At 44.7% G+C, this 26,371-nt stretch overlaps 2 protein-coding genes and 1 long non-coding RNA gene across 12 annotated transcripts in view; 2 read left to right on the top strand and 1 right to left on the bottom strand.

Annotated features, from left to right (window-relative positions):
- Positions 1–23,222, top strand: part of TRAF3IP3 (TRAF3 interacting protein 3) — a 28,684-nt gene extending 5,462 nt beyond the window's left edge. For 5 of the 9 annotated variants that reach the window (XM_073320372.2, XM_073320371.2, XM_073320370.2 and 2 more), the window contains 16 exons: positions 3,533–3,947; positions 5,708–5,843; positions 6,730–6,787; positions 7,068–7,092; positions 7,640–7,669; positions 7,959–8,054; positions 12,997–13,068; positions 13,489–13,629; positions 14,949–15,086; positions 15,793–15,928; positions 16,843–16,905; positions 18,599–18,658; positions 19,267–19,415; positions 20,252–20,431; positions 22,060–22,173; positions 22,646–23,205. In XM_073320372.2, coding sequence (XP_073176473.1) covers positions 3,603–3,947; positions 5,708–5,843; positions 6,730–6,787; positions 7,068–7,092; positions 7,640–7,669; positions 7,959–8,054; positions 12,997–13,068; positions 13,489–13,629; positions 14,949–15,086; positions 15,793–15,928; positions 16,843–16,905; positions 18,599–18,658; positions 19,267–19,415; positions 20,252–20,431; positions 22,060–22,173; positions 22,646–22,729 — 1,827 coding nt within the window. In that variant the 5' untranslated portion in view covers positions 3,533–3,602 and the 3' untranslated portion in view covers positions 22,730–23,205. Of the gene's footprint in view, positions 1–3,532; positions 3,948–5,707; positions 5,844–6,729; positions 6,788–7,067; positions 7,093–7,639; positions 7,670–7,958; positions 8,055–12,996; positions 13,069–13,488; positions 13,630–14,948; positions 15,087–15,792; positions 15,929–16,842; positions 16,906–18,598; positions 18,659–18,955; positions 19,211–19,266; positions 19,416–20,251; positions 20,432–20,536; positions 20,579–22,059; positions 22,174–22,645 lie in introns of those variants that run through there. The other 4 variants (XM_073320373.2, XM_073320374.2, XM_073320375.2 and 1 more) reach the window with 4 other exon arrangements.
- LOC140901469 (uncharacterized) lies at positions 8,061–12,719 on the top strand. Its single transcript, XR_012155861.2, has 2 exons — positions 8,061–9,799; positions 11,414–12,719. It is a non-coding gene; the product is annotated as an uncharacterized LOC140901469 (long non-coding RNA).
- Positions 22,544–26,095, bottom strand: C21H1orf74 (chromosome 21 C1orf74 homolog). Of its 2 annotated transcripts, XM_073320379.2 has the most exons (3): positions 25,850–26,095; positions 25,409–25,660; positions 22,544–25,192 (listed from the first exon to the last, which is right to left on the bottom strand). In XM_073320379.2, the coding sequence occupies exon 3, from the start codon at positions 25,060–25,062 to the stop codon at positions 24,262–24,264; it is 801 nt and encodes a 266-aa protein (XP_073176480.2). In that variant the 5' UTR covers positions 25,063–25,192; positions 25,409–25,660; positions 25,850–26,095; the 3' UTR covers positions 22,544–24,261. The 2 variants fall into 2 exon arrangements, with proteins under 2 accessions (XP_073176480.2, XP_073176478.2); XM_073320377.2 differs by having other exon boundaries at positions 22,544–25,660.
- Positions 26,096–26,371: the final 276 nt, after the last annotated feature.

The raw sequence follows: 26,371 nt of genomic DNA, 5'->3' as shown, positions 1-26,371 counted from the left end.
TCTGTCATCATCACCACGACCTCATGGGTGAATGCTTTAAATGCCTCCTTTGGTACACTGTCTGCTCCCACTGCATTCCCATGTTTCATTGTTTTCAGTGATGAGGCTTATGGTCTTATAAAGCTGCTGCTTGCGCATACTTCCCACAACGATTTCTTCGCATTCTCTTCACTGAGCAGTTTCTCATAAAACCTCGGCCATCTCCTAATGATTTCACTATCATCCACCCGTTCTCTTCAGCTTTCTTCTTTGACGCACTTCGCAGCTGCCAAGTCCTCTGTGTTTCTTGGCTAATCTATATATTCCTTTCTCCCCTTCCTTTGTTAGTAGTCATGCATAAAAGCCTTGAAATGCCTTCCACAACTGCTGCTGCTTTTTTCTTTTGGTAGCAGGGCTTGAGCTAGTGTGCTAAAAATAGCAGTGTGGAAGCTGACGCTCCAGCCACCATAAAACTACGCAGGCTAGCCGCCCAAGCTCAGACCCAGGGGGTCAGGTGGGCTTGAGAGTCCACCTGCCATCTGAGCTGCACAGTGCTGTTTCTAGCTTGCTAGCTCAAGCTCTGCTAGCAGGAGTCTGACTCCCTGGGCAGGGCGGATCATTCCCAGCTGCAATGCAGATATACCCTAAATGGCCAGATAGTCAAAAGAGCTTCGCAATCAAGAGCTCCTATTGTCCTCAATGGGGCTAGAGAAGATTCTCCATTGTTCTGAATGGGAGCTGCTGGCTCTGAGCAATTTTGAAAATCTGGAGATGGGAATTTGCTTCTTTCTTTCATCTGTTCCTGTATCAATCCATAGTAACTTCACTGGAGTCAACGGAGATAAAACCACGGTGAGTGAAAAGAGAACCAGGTCCTTAAGAACATAAGAATGGCCACTCTGGGTCAGACCAAAGATCCGTCAAGCCCAATATCCTGTCCTCTGACAGTGGCCAATGGCAGGTGCCCCAAAGGGAATGAACAGACAGGTTTTCATCAAGTGATCCATGCCCTGTCACCCAATCCCAGCTTCTGGCAAACAGAGGCTAAGGACATCATCCTTGCCCATCCTGGCTAATAGCCATTGATGGACCTATCTTCCATGAATCCATCTAGCTCCCTTTTGAACCCCGTTATAGTATTGGCCTTCACAACATCCTCTGGCAAGGAGTTCCAGAGATTGACAGTGCGTTGCGTGAAAAAATACTTGGTTTGGATCCTGTTAGCTGGTCAAAATAAAAGGGATATTCCATCCCAGGGCTGCAGTGTAATACTCCTCTCCCCAACACCCAGAACCATGCAGGGGAGACCTCTCCATCACACACTGTGTGGGGACCCAGGTGGTGCTCTCCACCCCCTGCACTCCACCAGCTGTGTCCCCTTGGGGAGAAACTGCAGGGAGGAACCAGCCATAGGAGCAGCTGCAGAATCGGCCACAGCAGGGACCTCGGGACATTTTTCCAGAGCTTTTCCTTGTGCTGACTGGCTGTTTGTTCCAACCCTCCACCTCCCTTGGACTCTTCACCTTAGCTTCACTGTCCGCTTGCCCTCTTCCTCCTCTGCCCTGTCCCCCTCACCCTTCCCTTCCCGTTTAGCTGATCACCTCCTAACTAATACCTCCCCCCACATCACTGCCATCACATTGTTGACTTTGCTTGTGTGTTCTACTCCTTCCCCCATGCTGAACCTGATACTCGGGGTTTATGCCATGCTTAGCACAATGGGACCCCATTCTTGGCTGGCCCTTTGGCCCTGCATAATAAATATGATCAATAATAACTAACAGAGAATCTCACCGTCCAAACACAATAGGCCAAAAAGAGAATAAAATGTGCACTTGGGCTGGCAGGCAAGAGAGTCAAGTATTTCTTTACTCCCACTACTGGAGCACTAATCCAATCCCAAACTGCTCAGCAGAATGCCTAGCATGCTCACATGATCCTCCCAGCAACATTTCTGGAATGTGCATGATGATTATCCATCTGGATCAAGGAGCAGGAAATCCCTGTGCTGGCTAATAATGAGGGGTAGGAGGGGAAATGTAATGTTTAGGGATTTTGTCAGTGTGTGTCATGTTGTATTCTGTTTTCTCCCTCACTGGTGGAGAGGAGAAGACCCAAACACCTTCCATGTGGCCACAGTCTAGTAAAGCAAGCAAGAGGGAAGCTTGCAAGTGGAGCAGAGAATTCTGTAGGAGGAAGTGGAGGGAAGGGATTATCATTCACTCTGCACATGCACATAGGGTGACCAGACAGCAAGTGTGAAAAATTGGGACGGGGGTTATAGGAACCTATATAAGAAAAAGACCCAAAAATCAGGACTGTCCCTATAAAATCGGGACATCTGGTCACCCTACATGTACACAGTGTAGGGAGGTAATGCCCAAACAAAGGAGCTCATTCTTAGGGCAGGCCTCTGGTGCAACCTACCTGCTTTGCTTGAGCTATAAACAAACAGAAGTGGAGGCAAGCCCACTGGGCTGAGCAGTGCCATTCAGCTCTCCTGCTTGCTCTCCCCTCATCTTGAGTCCAACAACGTTTCTAACAAGTGTAAACATTAATGTACAGGTATTTAATATTTACAACAGAGGAGGACAGGAAGCAGTGCCACTAGCCAGGAGAATTAAGGACATGGCATTACAGCCAGCCAGGTTTTTGTGAGGAGAAGGAAAGAAAAACGTTCAGAGTGCAAACTGGAATGTACCATTTCAGTCAAGCTATTGCAGAAGATGAGCGTTAAGGAAGAGGAGCTAAAAGAATGCAGCACTCAACATTAGGGTGACCATTATCTTCAGGTAGTAGAAGCTCTTAAAACTGATAAGACAGAAACAACCTGGGATTTTTCCAAAGGTTCTATAGAAAAACCCATGCAGTGTGGTAACACAAGCTACATGTGCTAGACCTCTCTGGGCATGCACAGAAGACAAACAGGATTTAGAAATACATGCAGCTGCATGAAAAGTAAATTATATAATAGCAAGTCTCCTACATCTACAGTTAATCTTTTGGAACAGACTGGAAAAATATATGTATGCAGGAAAGGAATGCAAGGCCACTACTACGGAAATTCCAGGAGCCATTATTCTTACTTCAGTCTTACTTTTTTAGGTGGGCCAAGGGCTTATAACTAGGAGCAGGAGGCTGAAACTGAGCAAAAGAAAATTTAGTCTGAACAGCAGGTGGTATTTGATAATGGCAAGATCTAAGACTGCAGAATAAATCTCCCAAGGAAGATGGTAGAAGCTTCATCACTTAGAACATGATTGAAACTGAACTGGATAAAGCACTGGAAAATCTTCCTCAAGGAGCAATCATGTATTAGCTCCAAGCTTGTGTGTATATATTTATCTATGGCTGGGGGTAGGGAGATGGAGAAGATGGGACATAATGAGTGTTTACCACTAATGTCTGTGATTTCATAGCGCTACAAAGATGCCACCTGCATTCACTGAATAAGGGAATATTCTAAGAGTTGGTGTCTCTCAAACATTTATTCAGCCTCCAGCCTGATCCTTTGTTTCATTTGTCTCTCCCCCCCCCCCTTTGGTTTCATTAGGAAAGGACTTCACCAAAGCAGCCAGAAGATCATCACAGGTTGGTGTGTTGTCTGTGCGGTTGTGGACAATATGATCAGTCAAACTGAGAAGTCCCCACGCCGGTGCAGGCGTCTGAGCGAGAGTTACGACGAGAAGTGTGAGCGCCGGCACGAGACCCGTGAGAACTTGTGGAGGAGAAACAACGTCACCACATGTCGCCGTGTGATGCAATGTCGGAAAAAGGAAGCAGAGGAGCAGTCCCAGAGCCCCCGCCAGAAAGAGTTCCTGAAGAGAAGGAACTTAGCCACCGAAGAAGGAAAGAAACAAGTAAGGTTTCCTACTGGGACACCAGCAACTCCAGGACAAGAGTGTGCAACAGGCACCCGCAAGGAAGCATCTTCCTGGATGGATCTGAGGTCACCCACATCCCTCCAGGTAACAGCTGCAGCTATGACAGTCATACTTTTCGTAAATGGTTGGCTACCTACTATGGGCCTTATCCAATGTCCACTGGAATCAATGGGAGTCTTTCCATTGACTACAAGAGGTTTGGGATCAGGGCCTAAATATTTGACGGCAAATGGATATTTCCTTGACAATTCACAGACTTGATCCAGGGCAAGATTTTTTCCCATCACTCTCATTGTGTTCCTCTCCTACTTTCTAAATACTGAACTTTGACCCAGACGGAGATTTGCAGCCATTTCTTGTCATTCAAACCTGCATTTTGGTAAAAAAAAAAAAAAAATTGTTTTCCTCTTGTGCAAATTGCCTCTCGTTCTCGTTAAAAGATCTGAGACGATGACCATCATAAACAGTTAGCTTTCTTGGGACGAATCTATGGAAGCATGTCTTCCCGCCAGCATCTTTAGTGGCAGGAATTTTCTCATGTTGAGTTAGTAATGAGTGTCTGATTGTATCCTAATTTCAGCATCCTTCTTACAAACTGTAAATTATCCTGCGTTTAGGCTTGGAAGTATCAGATTTTTTTATCAGTAAACATTGTTAAACAGTGATATCACCCTAAATATACAACCAATCAGTATTTTCATCATAATAACCAAAATTTACAGATAGGCAAAGTTTCCAAAATGCTGTTTGAGAACTTATTGGAGTTTGATTTAAGGATATTTACTTCGTATATTTTGACAAGTAATGTTGACCGTCCCATAATATCTCTCAACTGCGAAAAATTAAATTGATAAAAATCAAAATGACACTGCCAAGCCTACCGATGTTATATGCAGCCAGCAGTGAACCAGATGAGCCAATGCATTTAATAAAACCAGATTAAGATCATACATAAATGTTCCAGTAAAACAATCAGATTGTACCTTCTAAACTCACAGCCTTTTAAATGAAATAATTCCCCCATCTGTTTTTGTACCTAAGTAAAGTTATCCAAGGGGCTTTTAATTGAAATGAACAACCAAGGGCAATAAAATAAAAGCACAGACATGCCCTGGGGGCTCCTCTACAAGGCATGAGTGTGGAGGACAATTATTTACCTCATGCTACTGTTTACTTCTTTTGATCGCTGGGTTTAATTACAAGCCAGACAGCAAGATCTTGGGGCAGGCGTTCACATGCTTGCAGCCCCTGTGCCTGTAACGTTGGCTGCAGAACCGTTCTCATCCTAGCACCTGCAGGGGGCTCTGAGGAGCAGAAGTAAGGAGGAAAAAAAAAAAAGAGTTCATGCTCTTACTACCAGAGATCCTGAATAGGCACTCAGATATAACTCTGATGAGTGCAGAACAAATATCTAAGCCTACAGCTCGCCAGCTGCTAGCAGCAATGCTAGCCAGGAACTAACTCAAGGCCTCAAAAGCTCTTTTCTTACACTCGGTGTGGTTAGTGAAGCAATCGGCCTCCTGGCCTCTCAGAGGCACTTTCTTTCCCTGCAGCTTCCCAGTCTACCTGCAGGTAGCAGTTCCCCCACTGCCCCTGTCAGTGTTGCTGAGCGGCTACACCTTGCACTGACTCCAGTGGGAATTGGGGGTGCTCAGCACCTTCTGAAAAATTAGGCCTTGAACCCAATCTCACTGTAACCCTCAGTCTCCACCCATGTTATTGCCCAGGTCCGTGGCACAATGTGTACCATTCCAAGTGACAACATGCCATTGGGTTCGTTGCTTCCCCTTTTCTCTCCTGGTTTTTAATAGGCCATTATAAACATTAAACTCATTTCATTTCAGAACAACAGCACCTCCGTGGTCCATCACAAGCATCTCCAGCACAGTCTCAACGATCCTCGCACGCAGAACAACTGGCACTCCTGTGGTGTTTCATCACCAAACATCCTCCCCAAAGACATCTCCAAGACCAGCCGAGGTACAAGACGACTGGCTAAATGAGGCTTAGGTTTTGAAAAAAGGAACTCAAGCTTACTGGGATCTGGGGGCTGCATCTTATTTAAACCTCTGAGGTTCAAGGGAATCACATGGATTATTTTGCTTTGGACTCCCAAAGCAGGCAGAGAAAGAGGGTCTGTAATGATAAAAAATCCCCCCAGGTGCCACATCACAATGTACTGGAACCTGCACCTCTGAAATCAATGGGTGTTTTACCTGTGAATGGTATGGGAGCAGGATCAGACACAATCCTAACACATGCCAAAAGAGTTCCTGTTCCTAGAAGCCCTGTTCAAGTGTTTAAGGAGGATGTTCTGTATCAGCCAAATCTGACATTTTTCCCTTTCCTAACTGTGCATGATAAGAATATGTTGATTCACCAAGTGCTATTCTTTGTGCTGAGTCAAAAATGACCTCACTGCCCCAGCCTGCTGCAAAATGGCACTGTGCTGCAGAGGAAGCCATCATCCCATACAGATGTAAAATGGAGGCTCTGAACACTTGTGATCATTAAAAACTCCATGGCGCTTTTCTCAGAAATAGGTGTGTTTGCCAGTAGCTTGGCCAAACTTTAACTTAGGTTAATGACCTAAATTCCACTTGCATTTTCAGCTGCATACAAGATTCTTCTTCGCCTTCTGCCCTAAATTGTTGTGTTATGCTGCTGTGTGCAGTTTAAACTGCCATGTGTCATCCCAGCAATGGTTGCATTTCAGTGATGGTTGAAATAATCCCTATATACAATTGGTAAAGTACTTTATGAGTCTTCAGAAGGAAAGGTGCAGCTGTGAATGAGGGATTTTATACTAGCTATCTGCTGACACTGTAGGAACCAGTATACCACCCTCTCAATTTTATCTTAACAGGCACTCAGACATTAACAGATTCTAGTGCAATAAAGAAAGACTCAAGCCAACAAACAGAGTAAGTATTTTGTTATCTATCCTATTAGGAGCACATTCTTCCTGCTTCTGCAAGGGCTGGGGATTCACTGATACCTGTAAAGGCACTTTGACGTACTTAGATACAAGGTGCTATACAAGTGCAAAGAATTATTATTATTGGCATTATTTATTGTTCTATGAATCGTCATAGGATTGCTTCTCTCCCTAGCAAGTATTTTCAGTGCACCCATTCTTGTGATCTTTTTCATAAATCTGTCTCATGTCCCTCTTAAGAAAATCCTTGTCTTTTTTTATTTTAGCTGTGGAATAGCAGTATTAGACAAGGTAAGCAAAACATATGAATAACCTGTACAGAAATGCCTATGAGGATCCTGTTGTCCTAAGAAACATTAACATTAAAGGGCCAAATTCTACAGTTCCGGGGTTTTAACAGTGTCAATGAAAGCAGGATTTGTTCCTGATTATTTCTTATTGGAATGTAGATGACAGAGATTGCTGGAAATTAATTTACTGACAAAAAGATCTATGACGGTACATCTAATGCAGTAGACAGGGACAGTCTTGTTCCAGGGAAGGCACTGACTGTGCAGTAAAATACCTACTAGTACTTCGGGTTTAGCCAGTGAATGGCAGAACAGCTGCATTATTGCACAAGCCTAAGCCATGTAAAGGTCTGTATAGCTTATTATCATTGCCCAGAGAATGTGATAACTTAGGGTTCCCATTTAATGCTGGTTAGAACTCATACCACTGACTGCAGTTACTTGCAAAATCTTTTCCTTTATGGAAGTGATTGGTTTAAAAATATCATCAAATAGAAGGTTTGGACAAACTGAATCTGGGTTTTACTTCGCTTTTCTTTCACTTTTAGGAAATAATTCAACTTTCCAACTACCTCAAGGTAAGCAGAAAAATGATAAATACAGTTCTAGAAATGGGTGGAGGGTATGTGTGAAGAGGTAGCTTTTACTAAACTGGTATCATGCACCTAGTTTTAAGGTGGCCAGGAAAACAAAAGGAGCAGCTGCTGAAGCCCAGGGAATAAGTTCCCAAAACACAGTGAGGAGTGAAAATAGCTATCATGAGTGCTAGAGGGGAAACAGGTCACCCCTGGCTGTCCAGATGAACTAGGGTCACTGAGACGCATTCAGAGCACCTATATTAGCCTGGCTTTCTCATTTTGCCTACAGGAGGCGTTACATCGAGAGCTGCTGCTGAAGCAGAAGATGGTGATTTTACAGGAGCTTTTATCCACATTGCTACAAGCATCAGAAAAATCTTGGAAGGTACCAAATGGCTACGCTGCGTACTTCTAGTTGGCTTTAGGATTATGCCGGGATCTCCCAGGGCAGAGTCCCATGCTTGCAAGGGGGAAAACCCCATCAGGTCTTGCTTATTTCTGCCACCTGAATTCCAGCTCTGTTTCTGGTCTTCTAATACATTCTGGGATGATCCTTTTCTCCTAATGGAGAAGACGGTATAGCTCTGAAGCTGAGCTGTGGCTGCAAGGGGACATGACTGGGCTCAGAACTATTTAGCATGTGACTATCATTGCCCTTCCTCTCCAATATTGTTTCATTTTAGGGCCAGCTGAAAAAAACCTCTCCATTGTTATGGAAACGTTCTTTTTGTTTGACATTTTCATTTTTTTCCCCTTCATTCTTTTGGACAAAAAGTGTTGGGATGAAACGTAAGTTTTCATTAAGCTTTGAACTAAAAATGTTTCTCTTCCTGTTTCTTTTTTTAAAAGTTTTGAGGATTTTCCCCCATTTTCTGTCACTCTTGTTTCTCCTCCTTTTCCAGTAGGAAAAAAGTCTAAGACCATGGGGGGGAAAAGACCATAAAAAAAATCTTAATTGCCCCCCGTCCTCCAAAAAAGTTTTCACTTTGAAACAAACTTTTGTTTCAATTTTTTGTGGGGAAGGGGAGACCAAAAATGATTTGAGCCAAAATGAATTTTTTTCACGCAATTTTTCATTTAGAGTGAAGTGCCATTTTTCAATTGAGAAAACACGGATTGTTTTTTTTAAAAAAACAACCACCCCATTTTGTGCAGAGAAACAAAGGGGGAAAAGAGGGATTTTAACAAGAGGGATAGCCTTGGTAAGGTCTGCAACAGCTTGTTTCTGTGCGCTCTCCTGCCAAAAGATGCCAAGATGAGGTGCTAAATAACAGTGCCAAGAATGAATCCAGAACCAGACGGAGCAGGCGTCTCAGTTTAAACCACCTGTGTATGGGAAAGAATTTCATTCTGGTGAAGGTGCTAGACTCACGATCCTGGAGGCTGAATATATCTGTTTATCCACCAGAACAGATACAACACAGACAGCAGCAGCGCAAGCTTCTGCCACACACCATATCTCAATCCATTCTTGATATACGTTAGAGGGAGCCCCTCGAAGTTAAAGTCTATTCACTTCTTTGCCGCTCCGTTGAGACAAGCAATCAGGAGACGACCTAGAGCCAGCTGCGGCGGCAGTTTGTGTTATATGGACACTCTTCCCGCAGCAGGGGCCCAGGGCCCTGAATCAGCAAAACACTTAAACAAACACACCCCTAAGTGTTCTGCTGAATTAGGGCCTCCACCCCACCAAATCTAGTTCCCATGGCTCACCAAACAGGCATCAGATGGTAACAATTTCTGAATACAGCTGACCCAGAGTAGATTTTTAACCAGCAGCCTGGAGGTGACATTAAGCAATTACTTCTGAGAAGTACAAGCCATTATGGACTAGGTCATAAAGCAAATTTTAAAACAGAAATTTAAAATCAAGTTACATTGCAAAATATTTGCTGTTAAAAAAATGTTAATTTGGAACTAGACTTAAAAAAAAAAAAAAGATCTGAAAGAGTTCTGTCAGAGCAGAAGAGCCAACCGATTGGGTGACATGGAGCAAAAAATGCGTTAAGATGTACTGCGGTTTGAGACTTCCTCCGTAAAATGCTTCTGACAAATATAATATGAGCAGGAAAAAACACGCTGACACACACACTGGCAGGAAGTAGCCATGAAACCTCAGATTAGAAACAGGTGGGTGAACTTTGCTTCTTAATGTCTTTGCTATAGAAAATAGATTTCTCTGCTTCCTCTGCTTTTAGCCTTTCATGAGGCAATCAAAATTTATTTGTTGCTGGGGTTGTAGCCAACAGAGAAAACAAAGTAAATGATATTTAGAAATTGGCCCTCTGGGAATAGTTTAGCACAGATGATGAAGAAAACAGGCCTGTGGGAAAATGCTCAGAGGGGCTTCTGCAAGTTCACGGCTGGCAAATGAGGCTGCCAGACTCTTAAGGTTTCAGAGTAACAGCCGTGTTAGTCTGTATTCGCAAAAAGAAAAGGAGTACTTGTGGCACCTTAGAGACTAACCAATTTATTTGAGCATGAGCTTTCGTGAGCTACAGCTCACTTCATCGGATGCATACCGTGGAAACTGCAGCAGACTTTATATATACACAGAGAATATGAAACAATACCTCCTCCCACCCCACTGTCCTGCTGGTAATAGCTTATCTTAAGGGTCCCATCTGGAAGCCTCTCTAAAGCAAATTAGGTGACGATTGCTATGTTTCCATAACGAGCTGAGGCACCAAACCTTGAGGCAGCATTTTAGAATCAATAGCTCCTATAATAGAAAGTCTGAAGGGAAAAGAAAAATGTGATCATGCTGTACAACAATGGTCTGATCATAATTACACTGAGAATCCCTGTAGGATCCTACTTAATATTTGTGGGTGCATCTAGACCAATATAATGAATGCGTTCATCAGTACAACAGGAATATATCTAGCAGTTGGGCCGAGGGGCTATATTCAGGACTGCAGGGTTCCATTTCCTCTGGGTTTTATTTCCAGCTCTGCCACCAACCTTCAGCAACCCGCATAACCTATCTGTGCCTCTGTTTCCTCATGTGCAAGCAGCAGGATAACAACAGGGCTGTTGTAAAGAGTAAATACTGTTTGTAAAATAGTTAGCTAACTCCTTTCGTCTGAAGAGCTCAAAGTTTCATGTTGTTACAGTAACCAGTAATGACTTTTTAGACCTGTCTTTTAAAGTGTAAAAACACCACCTGAATATATTTTTCCCATCCCCAAAAATTCTGTCTGACCTTGGGAAGTCTGGAACATTTTCTGTGTAGTTTAAAGACTGTTTCCACTGCCTCGCTGCCACTTTCAGGGATCACTTTTCTCCCTTTTATTTGGCATGGCATTTGAGCAAAGGGAATGCAGTCCAAAAACAATGCTTAAAATTGCTTCTTTAAACCAGGAATTGAAAATGACAGGTTTAAAAAAAGCAAAGGGGGAGGGAACATCAGATACAGTCTACCAATCATGGGCTAGCCAGGACACTGCAGAAAAAACACTGTGATTCGCTGACAGCTGAACAGGGATGCAGCTGAGGGAGGATTTTGCAGCCAAGTATTTTGGAGTGGCCACTGGCCATAGATGTCTCAATTTTTGGTAGCCCAACCTCAGATCCAGAGAACCAAGCATCCGTAGCTTCTATTGACTCCACATAGAATTGAGGTCATCCAGTCTCTGAAAATAAGGCCCCGGGGTACCCAAGGATTGAGGCATCCAAAATCAGCCACTTTTGCAAACATTGGGCCTCTGACTAACTTTGAGCTCCCTTTTGTGCCTCCTTCAGGCTGTGGAGGCGGGGATCTGCGAGAAGTGTGAGCCGTCATCTTAAGGGAGCTCAGACATGAGGAACAACCCGAATGTAACTGTGAGAATGAACAGCTAAGGGGGGCATTGTGGTGTCTTCTCAGCAAACCTTTCTGGGCTGGTAAATACAACCTGCGCCTGGTCAACAGGTTTAAGTTTTGCCACCATAGCTATGTTGGTCATGGGTGGGATTTTTTTCCCCACACGTAACCATCATAGCTGTGCTGGCAAAAGCCCAGTGTAGACACAGCTATTCTGGTAGAAGAGTCCTTTTGTAGAGTAGAGCTTACTCCATTTAGGGAAATGGTCTAAGTTACAGGGACCAAAGTGCTCTTGCGGGTGTAAGCTGCATCTCCACTTGGAGGAGGAGGGAGTTTGCTGGTATAAATCTAGTACCAGCAAACCCTGTCTAGTATAGACAAAGTCTGATTCTCCCATCAGGCCCTCTATGCTCATTTACACCTGTATAGAGTGGGTGAGAAATGCTACCACTCTGACTAGACAGTGCTTTACATCCACTTTCCACAGGCTTAAGAAGACTGCCAGTAGAATCTGGCATGAAGTCTCTTCCAATATCTTGCATCTAAAAATATCTCTCAAAATTGCCACCCCCCTCTTTTTTAAAAAAAAAAAAATACAATTGGCCTCCAGTTTGTTATGGGAACTGACAGCTAGATTTATTGGACTTTACACTTTTGGGGCTGGGATGTGCAAACATCTGTGTGTTGACAGAGTGCCCAGCACGCCAGGGCTCTGATTTTGCTTGGGACCTCTGGATGCTCCCATGATAGGAATATTAAATAATAACCCAATGGATGTTAAGCGTGGCTTCGCACAGTAGTGAGTGGCAGTGGTGCTGACATCCTTCAGATCAGAGGTGGAAGACGAGAGTCCAGGCAAGCACTTTGCTAGAAGCCTTGCCTGGATTTGCATAGAGCCTGCATCTTACAAACCCAACTAGAAAACCTGACCAACACTGGGAAAAAAATATGATGACTCAGTTTCCCCATTCCTCTCTCCACCCCCAACAAAGCTCATTGTGATGCAAACCCAATCTGTTTCCTATGGAAGCTGACGAGACAAGATGCTGCCACCCACTGGAGCTGTAAGCCAAAATGTTGTTGCAAGAGAGAATCATGAAGCAGAAAGCAAGGCTGTGTGTGTGGGCTGGAGGGCAGTTCTGCTCTCAGTACAGACAGTACTCAGCAAATCATCCAGAGTAACTATATGTCTCCTTTGCCTTTAACTTTTCTGAGCGCTCCTGCGTTCCTATAATTGATAGAGCTGGTTAGGGGGAAAAAAGGGGAGGGAGGAAGAACTGCAAGTGTTTCATTTTTTTTTCCTTTTTTCAAAACTTTGAAATTCTAAATTTTTCCCACTTTTTTTTGAAATTTTGAAACTTTAAACTTTGAAAATAATTTGGGCCAGCCCTGGGTATGACACTAGGAGCAGAAGAAAAATCAGAAACATGAGTGAGCAAAAGTATGATGGATTCACTTAGAAAACTGCAGAGGTTGTTGTGTAATTCAGTATTCCAGACCTTGCCTCAATTATTTCTTCCAGGGTCAGCTGAATGAAGACAAACTAAAGGGTAAACTGAGGGCCGTTGAAAATCAGCTTCACACCTGTGCCCAGGTAACGTATGTGACTTTTTCAAAAAAGCAAAGAGAATAGATAGAAAGAAAAACTTTGCATGCAAGTAAAAACACAGAACAATTTAATTAGGTCAGGTCTTACTTTCCAGAAGGCTGTTATTAAATAGAGTCAAAAAACTGTTATGTTGTTTGCTGCAGCTTGATGCGTTTATCCATGTACGTGCTAATACTCAGATCCAGTGAGATCTCTCAGACTGGGGAGTAGCCCATCAAGGGTAGCGGTGTTTGAGACATTTAAAACTGAATCATGACAAAGCCGTGGAGAATGTATTAGAGAGAGAGCAATCCTGAACTGGAACCTGGTGGATCTTTTTGAATTTCTAGGCTTGTCTCTCACCAGTGGGTTAAAAGTCCATTGGTAATATTTGAATCAACTGTCAGTTCAGTTGTCTCTTTAAAGCATTACTCAAAGGACAACGTGAAGAGGATTCTGATGGAGATGGAGGACCAAAAGCAGACCTACGAGCAGAAAGCAAGAGAAGCTCTGCAGAAGCTGCTGGAGGAGAAACTCCAAGCAGAACAGCAGCTACAGAGCGCTCAGGTGAGGAACATGAATCCCACAGCAGACGTCCGAGCGAGAGGGACAGGCCCGTTTTCAGGCTGATGAAAAGTATAATCACACCGCCAGTTCAATCACGTTTGGGCCCAATCCTGCTCCCAGTGAAATCACTGACCCAAACCCCTTGGCTTTAGTGAGAAGAGGATTTTGCCTTTTACCATCTTCAACAACTGTGCAAAATAATATATTTTAACTACTGAATGAAGGCTAAAGTGGTTGTCCCCCTAACCTCTAGCCCCATACTTAACAATACAATGTCTCATAAGAAGTTTGGGTGCGTGTGTGTGTGGGGTGTTATTTAAGTTGTCTGAGCCAAATGATGGGTGATTAAATAACCTGGTGGGAAGGAGAAATGCTGCTGCTTTCGGTAGCTTTATGGTTTGTAATCTCAATGTTATTGTGGTTTTTAAATGTACATCCAGAGCACCCAGAGCTCTGGATGGGTGCCCTTTGGTGTGGCTTTTTTGAGACCAAAATCCTAACAAATAACGTCACCAGGAGAGTTCTCCTGTGCCACATTTGTCCACTGGGCCAGGGAACAAATTAACATTTTCAACACCAAAAAACAAAACACGACGACAAAGCAGCACAGAAACAATCTGTTTTAAACGTACAGAAACACACAGGAGTTCAGGTAATCCCCTATGTCAAACTCATGGTAGTTATACTAAACACTCCTCTTGTATGTACAGTCATATGGACCTTTAACTTCCAGAGTGAAAAGCTCCTGCTTGTTTCTCTCCCCTCCCCATCAGGCAGCACCGTATTCTAATATGTCTCTATGCTACTTCACTGCACAAAAACAGGGCAATGCCATCATGTTATATTACAAATGCACAGAACTTACTTCGCCCCTGCATTTCCCAGAGGTGTTCGAGACAGCGCTGTCAGAGTATGATCTTGAAAGAGCAAACCCTACACATTCATGTGTGTGGAGCGGCAGGGCGGGGGGGGGGGGGTGTCATAGTTCAGCACATTACACAGACTGGAATCTTCACAGATGACACCAAAAATCTGATTTCTGATTCTCCGTGCTTGGATTTTGATGCGCTGTGTTCATTTCAATGAGGGGAATGGAGAATCTTTAAAGGCGGGGCGCCTGGGTTGAGTTCATCACTGGTTCTATCAGATGAGCTTGTGCTTGTAAACGTATAGGTGCAAGATAAAAGCCGGCATTAAACAGATACAAGAGCTGCAGCGTTTTAACTAAACCAGTATAAAATCACACCGTGCAGCACCGTGGTGTGTAGATCAGTCCTCAGCTAACAACGTTGAGTCTTGGGTGTTGTTTTGTTCTTCAGAGGACCCTGGCAGTCACTGAAGAGGACTGTGCTCTCTGGAAAGAACACTATGACACATTAGAAGCAGAGTGGAGTAAGACAGCCACCAAGCACACTGAACTAGAGAACAAGCTCTGTGTTTTGCAGAACCAACTGCAAGTAAGTTCGTTCTCTGCCGTATGGTTGTCTTGTTGCCTCTGCTGCTCTGGTCAGGCTGTCAGAGACCACGGATGTATGATCACGAATGGGTTAAATTCAAACACAACTCCACTATGGCAGAGGTTTTATCTGTATCCTCTTCTAAATTACAGTATTTAGGTGATTATAAGATTTTCCCCAGGCTGCAACTTTGTTTAAAATGTCTATAAACTCATTACATTTCTATGTAATGTCATCTGCTCCATATGACTGTAACCCTGATGTCCCAGCCATGGAGTTCAAATAACTGAATTCCCCTTGAGACTGAGTTGCACAGAGTATTCTTTTGTGTGGCATTTCTCCATACTGTTAAATAGCCACCATACTCCACTTCAGAAGAGGCTGCATTGCAATTGTAGGCCAAGTGGTTCCTGTAGCAGTGGAATCAATTACACAGTGAAACACATGTTTCTAGGTGTGCAAAAACTTCAGCATACAACTATGCAGGCCAGAGATTCAGGCCAATTTGAAAACAAGGCCTTTAATTTCTTGGTTAAACAATGCTGTGTTACTATTTACAAGTCAGACAGGAACAGATTTTCAGAGTTGTTGAGCACTCAGCTCACTTTGACTTCTGACGGCCAGGCCCACATTGTGTATCCTTTGAATTGTTAAGTATAAATTCTATAACCAATGCCCTGATGCTGAGGTTCTTTCCTGAATGTAGTGGGCAGACACCCAGAATGAGCAGCTCCACCAGGCCCTGTATAACTTGGAGAGTGAGCGGGAAGATCTCAATTTGAGACTCGAGGCTCTACAAGAAGACAGCCAGCTCAGAATGGAGCACATCAGTGCAATGGAAGGTACTGACTTTGCTAAGGGAAGAGCAGGATGAGTAATGGCAAAGGTTTCTCCCCAACAGGTTACCTTCAGGAAATACGTTTTTTAAAAATCCCAGTTGTTAAAGCCCAACATAAAAAAATACCTTCCTTTAAGCACTTTGAACATCTAGGCTTGGAAGACTACTCTGGTTTCCAGTAGGGATCCTAGATTAAGTTTTATCCAATTTTCTCTACCTAGGGTGACTGAGTTAGAAGGAGGTCAAGTGACTTTTCCAAAAGAAAGGGTGGTCTGGGAGCCAAAAGCTCTGGGTTGAATCCCCAGCTCTGTCACAGGCCCTCTGTGTGCTCTAGTCTAGAGCAAGTCACTGCATCTTTGTGCTTCAGTTTCCCTACCTGTGAAATGGGGATATTACTAACCCACCTCACATGGTTGTTGACAAATTCTTTAACATTTGAGCTGCATGGGAACAGTGATGGGCATGATGAGGCCATAAATAAATGCTAATCATATTGGCAAGTGGCAGTTCAGACAGAGGCCCTGAAATTCAGTTACTATTAATGTGGCTATTTTAAGTGTAGCAAATAAAATTAACGACCGATAAACTAATGGCAGCCGTATCTACCTAATGGATTTAAGTCTTGCAAACCGTCATTTAAACTAAAACCAGAACAGACAGCATTATTAATAGAGTGTAAAGAGCACCAGTAAAGCTGCCTTCACTGGTTAAACAGCATTTATTTGGGCATGTGTGATTAACAGGAAATCGCTGGAGTCTTAAGGAAAAACATTAGCTCATGAAGGCTCTCAACACCTTTCATTCCACTGTACAGAAGTTGTACAAATTTGGAGAGAAGGAAACCTGCAGCACTTGCAGAGATTTCCTCAGAGATTTTTTGTCATCCCTGACTTCTAATAATTAATTTGTTAATTTCAGGTAAATTGCAAAATGAACAAAAGCAAAAGCTGGCGCTGGAGGTGACAATCACTTGTTTGCGCAGTAAGTAGCACTGCAGGGCACAGGCCTGCATTTTTAAAATGCATTAAGTCTGACGCTGCCTTTGCAGCTTAACCCCAGTGAGCTCATGAACCCTGGCTTACATGGATAAGATAAGAGTCAGGCCCACTGCTCTGTGAAATGCGCCTTACAAGGAAATGCAAGAGCCTTCTCCAGTTACATCTATTCTTCTCCATTCATGGATAAACTCCCCTGCACAAAGACTGATGGAAAAGGAGGACTTGTGGCACCTTAGAGACGAACACATTTATTTGAGCATAAGCTTTCGTGAGCTGTAGTGGAAAAATGCATCTGATGAAGTGAGCTGTAGCTCACGAAAGCTCATGCTCAAATAAATTGGTTAGTCTCTAAGGTGCCACAAGTCCTCCTTTTCTTTTTTGCAAATACAGACTAACACGGCTGCTACTCTGAAACCTGTCATTATGAGAGACTGATGGGATTGTCTTTCCTATTCGTTATATAAAAGCAGGTTTACCCATCACCCAGAGCAACTGTGATTGGCTCTAAAGGTGACCAGGTTATCAGAAGGTCTCAGCTGATTGATTCTGCAAACAGAAAATCCAGGGATCTGGAGGGAGGGAGGGCATGAAAGACACCCCTCCCCTCCCCCCCCCCCCCCCATAGCCTGCTCATCTCCACTAGGCACATCACCAGCACTTGGCATTGATCATTATTAGCACAACACAACCTCATTTTACAGTGTGTCTTTGACACAGACTTTATCCCAGATTGTCTTAGAGTTAAATATTAGCAGAGGGAGAAAAAGTACAACAGGAGAGGGCAGAGGAGACTGTTTTCACCGGACACTGGAAAAGAGATGGAGATACAGTGGAGTGGGCAAAAGGGAAGCTGTTTCAGACAACAGAAGAGTCAGAGGAGACGGCTCTCACGTTAACACAATCTGGATACTGTTAACAGGACACTGGGGCTAGAGAGAAGGGGAGAAGGATGAGGCGTGAGACACGCAGATAGCAGTGGCTGGAGCAAGACCACCGAGCATTTAAAATACAAGGACCTGGATTTTCAAAAGTGACTAGTCACTCTGACAGCCTGACTTCTTGGGTGCACAACCTGAGATGCCTTAAAGAGGTTTGATTTTCAGACAGTGCTTGGCACCTGCCTCTTGAAAATCTGCTCTCTTTAAGATCTCTCAGCTTGATTGCCCCAAATCACGTCATTTAAAAATCTTGGACATGGAGAATCATTTTGTACTGGGTCCTGAACTGAGTGGGGGAGCCAGTGAAGTTGCTGACAGGTACTGTTGCACTTCTCTGTACATTGCGAAGGAAGGCATGCTATCTTCAATAATCATAGGCAAATAAGATTTTGCCTTTCAGAGTAAATCTGTCCAGACTTCACAGCATCTGTTTGGGTATTTTTTTTTATAACAGCAACAACAGACCTAACTCTTCTGTCTTAGGGGATAGCCATACAACCCCCTGGGCTTTTAGCAGAGTAGCTTGGGTATAACTGGTGGCAGAATTTTCCAAGAAATTGTATGAATAAAGCGAGTCAAACCACCCACACAGTAGAACCAGTTTACAGTGAACTAAAAACAAACAAGGAGGGCTGAGATAGGAGAATGGGCAGATTAGAAGAGAAAGAAGAAATGCCCATAATGAAACTGATTTGTGTACATAATTTGGGTGATAATAGTGGCTTATTCTATTTGCAGACCAGTTACAGAACCAGTCCAAGGAGCAGAAGGCTCAGGAAGAGGTGGTAGGAAGAAAAGGTCAGAAAACTTTGTAACTCAGACTCTAGACAACCATTATGCTTCTAACCTCACATGAAAAGGTTAAACAGTAACTTCTAGTGAAATCGATTTATCTGTTTAGCGTAAAGCAATTCTACTGTTCATAACAGGTTGCTATGTATTCCTAATTGATACAAAATTTAGCCTCACTATATACAAATACATGTATCTGTGATGGCAAATGCCTTAAACAATAAATTGATTTGATTTCAACACTTCTGCTTCAGAGGCCATGCCAGTCATTGTTTACTTGATATGCCACATCTCCAATTTCAGCTACCCCTGCACACCAAGAAAATCATCATCAAAGACTGGGGAGTTTTGACCCCCCTCCCCACCAAAGGTAGCTTACTTTGCCAGACTACTATCAAACACCTAATAATTGTTTTAAAAATAAATATTTCTAACTCATATGCACAACCGAGCAGTAAGACAACTAAGCCATGTCCTGCATTCATTTCCAGTTGCTTAGCAGCTGAATACATGTTTAAGTGTACAAAGTTAAAGATAATCAACTTGTAGAACAATGAAGAGGCTGACCAAAAGCCTGGACTCATTTCTCATTGGAAGTCTGGCTGTTTTTTTAGATCAGGTTTTAACTATGCAGCTCCAACCCCCCAGTCCAGTCAGAGAAAAACAAGATGCTTTGTTAAAGCATCCTGACCATGAGGGAGAGGAAAATCTGAAGGACCAGGTGCAAAAGAGGACAGCCCAGCTCATTGCAAAGGAAAAGGAGGTGAGGAGGTGATACAATCCGTTAATGAGATTCAGTGTTCTCATTAGGAGATTAATTGCTATTTTTAAAGGCTTCCAAGGCAGAAATAAAAATGGTGTGTGATGATTTTTAGGAATAACCATACAAATAGCATCTAATTCTGTAACTGGAGACTCACGGTCACTACATTTTGAGTCTGACCTCAACTAAACCCCCCGTTGGGTTTCCTCTAAGTATTTCCAGGTGGAAGAATAGTCATGCAGTGACCTCGAAGCAAGCCCTTTACACAGATAGCCTTAAAGTCACAAAATATTTCATACCCCGAATAAAACCTTCCCATGCAGAAGCTGAAATGTATGTTGGCATGCGAGTTAAATACTGCAGGTCAATCTTGTACATAGAGGAGCTCAGGGCTCTCAAAATAAAACATAACATTGGTACCCATCTTCCCAGACCATTGACTTCCCCGCCCCTCCCGCCAAGCCAGCTCCTTTGACGCTGTTACCTCCTGGAGCAAAGAAGAGAATGATAGAAACACAGTTTATGTTCACCAAAGGGAATCAGTAAAGAGAAAATACCCGAAGGCACATTTTAAAATTAAGTGCGCACAGAGCTGTGGGATGCAGGAGCAGTGTTGGACGACAAGTCCCTCCCGCACGGGGCTCACCACATGACAGCACACGCACAGGGCAGCGCCACAGGGAGCAGACACAGAGACAGAGTGGTTGGGGTTCAGGGAGCAGAGAGGGTACAAGGGACCTGTATGCACCCGCGTGGGGGACAGGTAGACCCCTAGAATTAGCGTTTCGTAAGCACAAGCATGTGTTAGCAATGCCACTGATGCTAGATACCCCTAGGGAGCGCTGTTACGGGGAGCACACACCTACCCCTCACAGTTATCGTCTCAGCGGGCTCCCCCAGAACCACAGAGATGTTCTGCCAGTCTGTCCTCTGCACTCAGAAGCCCCTGGCAGCTGCCAGTGGGGCAGTTACGCGCTGCTCATCCCAAACACACCTGTGGCTCCAGTACTTGGAAGGTAAAGGATCAGACAATTAAAATGAGGCCTGGGGAATTGTGGCTCTGGGGAATTTAATTGCTCTGCTTTAATCTCTCTTCCCCTATTTCTTTATGTCCTCATCAGGCCCACACCCTTGGGAGGAGTTGTTTGGGTGGGGAGGGAGAGGTGAGGCTTTTTCTTTCTTTATTGACTGTCTAATAATAGTGCCTATAAAATACCTAGGCACCAAGGGACTTATACACAGGAATTTATCAAATAGGCATTTACCCTTCTCTGTGGCCGATGGAACTCAGAGTTACCTTTAGGGCTCAGAGTGTCTTACTGAACTCACATGGTCTCCTTCAATGACTAAAAGAAAAGGAGTACTTGTGGCACCTTAGAGACTAACCAATTTATTAGAGCATAAGCTCACGAAAGCTTATACTCTAATAAATTGGTTAGTCTCTAAGGTGCCACAAGTACTCCTTTTCTTTTTGCGAATACAGACTAACACGGCTGTTACTCTGAAACCTTCAATGACTACAAGCACCAGACATTGCAAATTGGATCTAAATCAGCTGGGGGCAGGGAGAGTGCAAAATACCATTAAATCTAAAGGAAACAGGTGAGAGCAGGAACTGGCTAGAACACACAAAGTTCTTCCTTTGCCAACAGCTTTTACAGGGCTACATTACATACAGTGCTGTGCACCATCAGGAAACTTGCAGTGCACCTTGCATAGACCATGGACTCCTCATACAATGCGGCCTCAAAACAATCTGACCAGCCCTAGGCACACCTGACCTGCTATGCATTGCCACAAACATCAATGCAACTAACACAGAATACACACAAACACTAGGAGGTCTCCATAGGTAATAACAGTGCCCCCCAGCCAGAACCTTAGTGCTTTGGGGGAGCTGCTGAAAGCACAACTTCCCCTCCCCAAAATGAAAAGGGAAAATATAACAGCCACTCTCACCTGCTGGAAGAAAGCGAGATGCAGTCAGCAGCAGCCCATTCCAAAACAGCCATCTTAGGGCTGCAGCTGTTTGACACTGCCCAATTTAAAGGGTCACTCCCCCAAGGCATGCTGGGGAGGAAAAAAGTTTTGGAGAGAGCTAATAATGACCAGTCAGGCACAGAGGAAGATGTGTTTTGGGGGAAGGGGCTGTTCCTGTGTGATGCCTTTCCCTTCCCTCCCGCTTCTTACTCAGTCCTACTGATTTTGTTCCTACCTTCCAGCCGGTAAAGCTCTGCATGGGGGCAAGGGGTTTACCTATAAGGAGCCAGTTGCATGCCTGGGGACTTTCTCTTCTGCTGTCATAGGCACTAGGATGGGATTAAGTATATTATGTTTTGGTGGGGGAAAATATTACATTTTCGTCCCACATGACTTGAGTGCTGCTGAAAGATGCCAGCATACTAGCACTATAGGCTAAAGACCCCGGGAGAGGTAATATGCAGACAGAGGCAGCATGTGCTTCCCTTGGGCTCCTCTTAACAATAAACTGCTGTCCTGCCCTAGATGTCACAATACTAGGGGGGGGGGGAGGGAAGATCACTCTCCACTACATGGGCTCTGTTGCACTGGGACCTTCACCGAGACCTGCCAAATTCTTGGTATACGTGGGCCATTTCCTAACGCTTGTCTGCTTTGTTTCCAGTGCGCAGATCTCCGCTCTGAGCTGGAGGCCCTGAGCGATGAGTACCGCTCCTGCATGACCAAGTTACGTCAGTGCCGAGATGAGCTCAATCAGTTCCAGAGCAAACAGTCAAAAGTAGGAGTTCGCTTTTACTGTGTCCACTGTTACCTACTGCAAACATCCTGAGCAGTTTGATACCTTTGCAAGCCCCACGCTGGGGTGGGGTGGTTGTTTCTCAGTTCTGTTCCACTCAGGTTCTTACACTGCACGCATCACTGTACAGTCTGAGCCCCTTCCAATAGTGCTTTAAGCAACATGACTACACATCTGTCAAGTTGGTTCCTTTCTCTCCCCAGGAGCAGCAGATCCATGGGCGTGTCTTGTTTTGGTAGGATTTGTCTTTCTTTTAAATACACATTATGTGTTTATATTAGAGGAAGCAAAGTCAAAGAAACACATTGCACTTGGAGCAGAAGGTGGTGAGGTTTGTCATGTCATCTGGGCAATGGAGGAAGGATAGCGCCTGTGTCTTTACACCGAATGTTAAATTAAAAATTTCCTTTGGTTGTGTACTGATTCACTCAACACATTTAATTTTCTCTTTCAGGGACAACGTGGCCACTGGATCCCTCTCCTACTGGTGGTGATAGCAGCAGCCATGGCGGCTTTCTTAGCCAATTTTGTACCCTGAGAATCTGTCCATTTCAATTACCTCATCTCAGCAACTGACTCAACTTTCTTCACTGTAATGTATAAAAATTTTGTAGGGTTTTTGGGGGGATATTTTTGAGCTGGTCTCACTCCTCAACAAATTCACCCTGGTCCAATAAATGCCATGAGATCATTCCTGTTGCTTGGTTTAATTTTTAATTGCAGGTTACATGAGAAAAGGTTCAGTGTGTCTGCTGCAGCAACCGTACGTTTTATTGCATAGCATCAGCTCGAGGACAGAACTCAGTAGGAGACACAAAACCCTGCCCCCAACCCCTTCGCTTTCTGCCTAGACTACCTCAGCTCTTGTCCAGGTCCTTGTCACCTCCTACTTGATTACTGTAGCCTCTTCCTCTCCACCTCCCTGCCCCCCTCCAATCCATACAAAGCACTAGAGGTTGCTGATATTTTAATTAAGTGTGGGGAGAAAAATTGTGAAATGTCAATACCGCGTTAATCCAAGTCAATGCCCGGTACTTACTGAAATTCCTTTAACAGCTGAGTTCTATTGCTTTGACAACAGTATGTATCTTTAATGCAAACACACATTTGTGCTGTTAGCACAAGCAGGGTCTATAGTAGATGCGTTACACTAGATAACATGGGCATTAAGTAGTAATATTTATCAAACTTTACACGTTCCAAGCACAATACAAATATAGACCCCTTTTTAATCCTCACACTAGTTCTGAGAGGTAAATATCCCCATTTTGCAGATGTGGAAACTAAGGCACATATGGGGAGAAATCACTTGCCCAAATGCAGCCAGAGGAAAAAAATGAGATTAGAACCCATGGCTTCTTGACTCCTGTCACTGTGCTCATTCTTCTAGTCAAACTGCTATTAGGAGCTGCTGTTGATGTGGTAGGGCAGGGGATGGAATTACCACAGGCCTATGTGGAAGGCAGAGTTCAATTGTGCCATTAGAGTCAGGTTACTAGGCCCTGGTCCATACTATGAACTGATGTTGGTATAATGACATCACTCAGGGGAGTGGAAAATCCCCACCCCTGAGCAACATAGCTATACCGACTGAACTTCTGGTGCAGACAGCACTATGTCGACAGAATGGCTTCTCCTGTCGCCGTAGCTACCGCCTCTCAGGAAGGTGGAGTACCTACGCAGCTCTCCCATTGGCATAGGTAGCGTCTTCACTAAGTGCTACAGCAGTGCTATAAGTGTAGACAAACCTTAGGAGTTGAACACCCTACAACTGGGATCCATCCTGCATGAACTGCCTGCAACCCAGCTGTCGGTGCCTGAATCCACAAAGTGCACTTCCAGGAAAGGCAAGTGTTCCATGTACCAGTGACATGGCGAGTACAGATTCAGCATCTAACATGGTCACCTTTCACATCCAGTGCTTTGGGCCCTAAATTCCAGGTGTGGGGGTGAGCTGTGGTTTCAAGCTATTCCTGAGGGAACCTTAGTCCATAAGGGAGTGTTAAGTGTCCCTCTAGATTTCATGCCTAGCACCCCCCAAACCTGTGATAAGAAATGAAGAAATTAGATTTACAAAGCAACAGCTGCTAGAGAAACCACCTCTGTTGAGATACAGAGGTTTGCAAAGTCATTCTGTGCACTAAATACGTCCTTCAGGTTTCCACTCCATGCATCCAGCCCCTCCTTCATGGCAAGATACAGGTTCTCTGGGACACTAAAGGAATAAATTCGGACTCTGAGATCTTTACTTATCCTACAACAAGAGGCCTGGACAGTAAAAACTCTCAGTGGGGTCAGAGACAAACAGTTGTCAAACCCCTCCTCGGCAGTGAAAGTATAGGAAGCTGGGTAGCCCAGGAGAACACCAAAGATGGTGCATAGATTCCAATCAGCAGAGAAGATCTCACTGGTAGTGATGGCCTGAGATGTGATACTTGGCAGTGTTTTAACATGAGCCAGTATTTCAGCAATGTGGCCTTTTATAGACTCCACGTATTCTGGCTCACAACGGCCAGGACACATCCTAGAAGCTGAAACGTCAATGAAGGGCACTTTGTTTGTGAGTAACAGTATTTCCAGCCACAGTGCTGTCTTCTCCAGGTTGAGTATCAGAACATTGTCTGCTATATTTAGAAGGTGCAGCCGATGCCTCGTCAGGCCGATGCCCTGGATCTGCTGAAGGTAGTTCTCAATTTTGTTTATTCCAACTGAATTGTAATCGTAAAGGAGAGCAGGTTTCAATCCAGAAGCTACAGCTAAGATCTCCCCAGCCAGGTGCAAGGAGCCAGCTGGAGATAAACCCTTCTTCCTCCCTGGTTTAAGGTTCTGCTGAGCTGCTGCAATTAGCAACTGACAGGATGGCGTTGCCATCTGCTCCCTAGTTTCAGGATTATTCTGGAGATGGCTGATGCAGAGTGAAATCGTGAATCACTGTTCTCTCTACCTCCACAATCAACTTTTCTTTAGACTTCTGCTGCCCTAAGTCACTTCCTGAAAGATACTGAAATAAACAGTATTAGCATTTAAAAGGGATCCAATTTATTTGTGAGCTTCTGAAAGTTAGATTTCCACCCCCACCTCCCCCATCTTTAATTCCTGCAAAAGCAAATATATCCCAAAATCCTCACATTTTCACCCTTGTGTGCACAAATAAACAGCCATTCAGTCCCCATCTATCCTGCACAGGGCAGGGGCAAAATAAATTATTTCTACCTACGTTATAACAAAGAGTCTCTGGGATGTAACCCCATCCCATCAAGCTCTAGAATCAATTTACAGAATCCACTCCAGGATTAGGGGTTTTAACGACTGAAGAGAACAGCTTGAATAATAGCACGAAGTTTAGGGCGGCACGGATAAGATACAGGCTCCTTAAACTGGAGGTTCCTAAACCGTGGTCCACGATCCGCAACGCACGTGCTGGTGGTGGCAGGAAGCCGGCGGGTGAGGCTCTCCTCCTGGCTCCCAACTGAAACAAAGAATATAGGAGAGGAAATGAAATGAAAGATGTTTTTCCACAGAGGTCATGAAAACCCAGCCAGAGCATCACACTAGGGGATTCACCACCCCCCGTTGCACGCCCTGAAAGAGGCTGCAGAGAGCATTGAACACCAGTCGTCCAGAGGAAGCTAGGCTGAGGAACAGTTTGCACACCCACCCTCTTCCCCAGAGGGCCCTCCAGCGCAGCGCCGCGCAGCGCCGAGCACCGCCTGCGTGCACAAGACGGGGGGAAGGGGAAGGGGAAGCTCCTCTTGGGTCTGCGCCAGCTGGGGGCCGAGCGGCAGCGTGCACCCCCGCCGCGGGGCCCGGCCTCGCCTGCGCGCTGCCCGGCTGGTGCTTTCTCCGCTGCGGGAAGCGAGGGGCGGGACGCGGGCGCCGGCTCAGCGCTCAGGCTTCCGCTTCCCCCGGCTCGCTACGCCCCCAGCGCCTGACACGGCAGCGGCCGGGCGAGTCCCGCCCGCTGCCTGCCCTTAAAGCGGGAGGCTGGGCCCGGCCACTCCTGCAAGCTGGGCCCGCTGCTGACACAGCTCCGCTAGCCCCAGAGCGGGCTGCAGGGCCATAGCCCCGGCAGGGGGGCTTCAAACTATGGCAGCTACGTCTGGGGACGGTGCGTTGCTGCAAACGAAACGCCAGACTTGGAACAAAAAGTTAAAAAACAAACAAAACCTTTCCCGGATGC

Source organism: Lepidochelys kempii, chromosome 21, assembly GCF_965140285.1.
Source record: "Lepidochelys kempii isolate rLepKem1 chromosome 21, rLepKem1.hap1, whole genome shotgun sequence".
Lineage (NCBI taxonomy): Eukaryota > Metazoa > Chordata > Testudines > Cheloniidae > Lepidochelys > Lepidochelys kempii.
Note: the sequence above shows the minus strand (reverse complement) of the source record. Positions and strands in the feature narration are given on the sequence as shown.

What these genes read in the sequence shown, in the direction of transcription:
- C21H1orf74 (XM_073320377.2), bottom strand. Translation starts at nt 25,062, where the DNA reads ATGGCAACGCCATCCTGTCAGTTGCTAATTGCAGCAGCTCAGCAGAAC.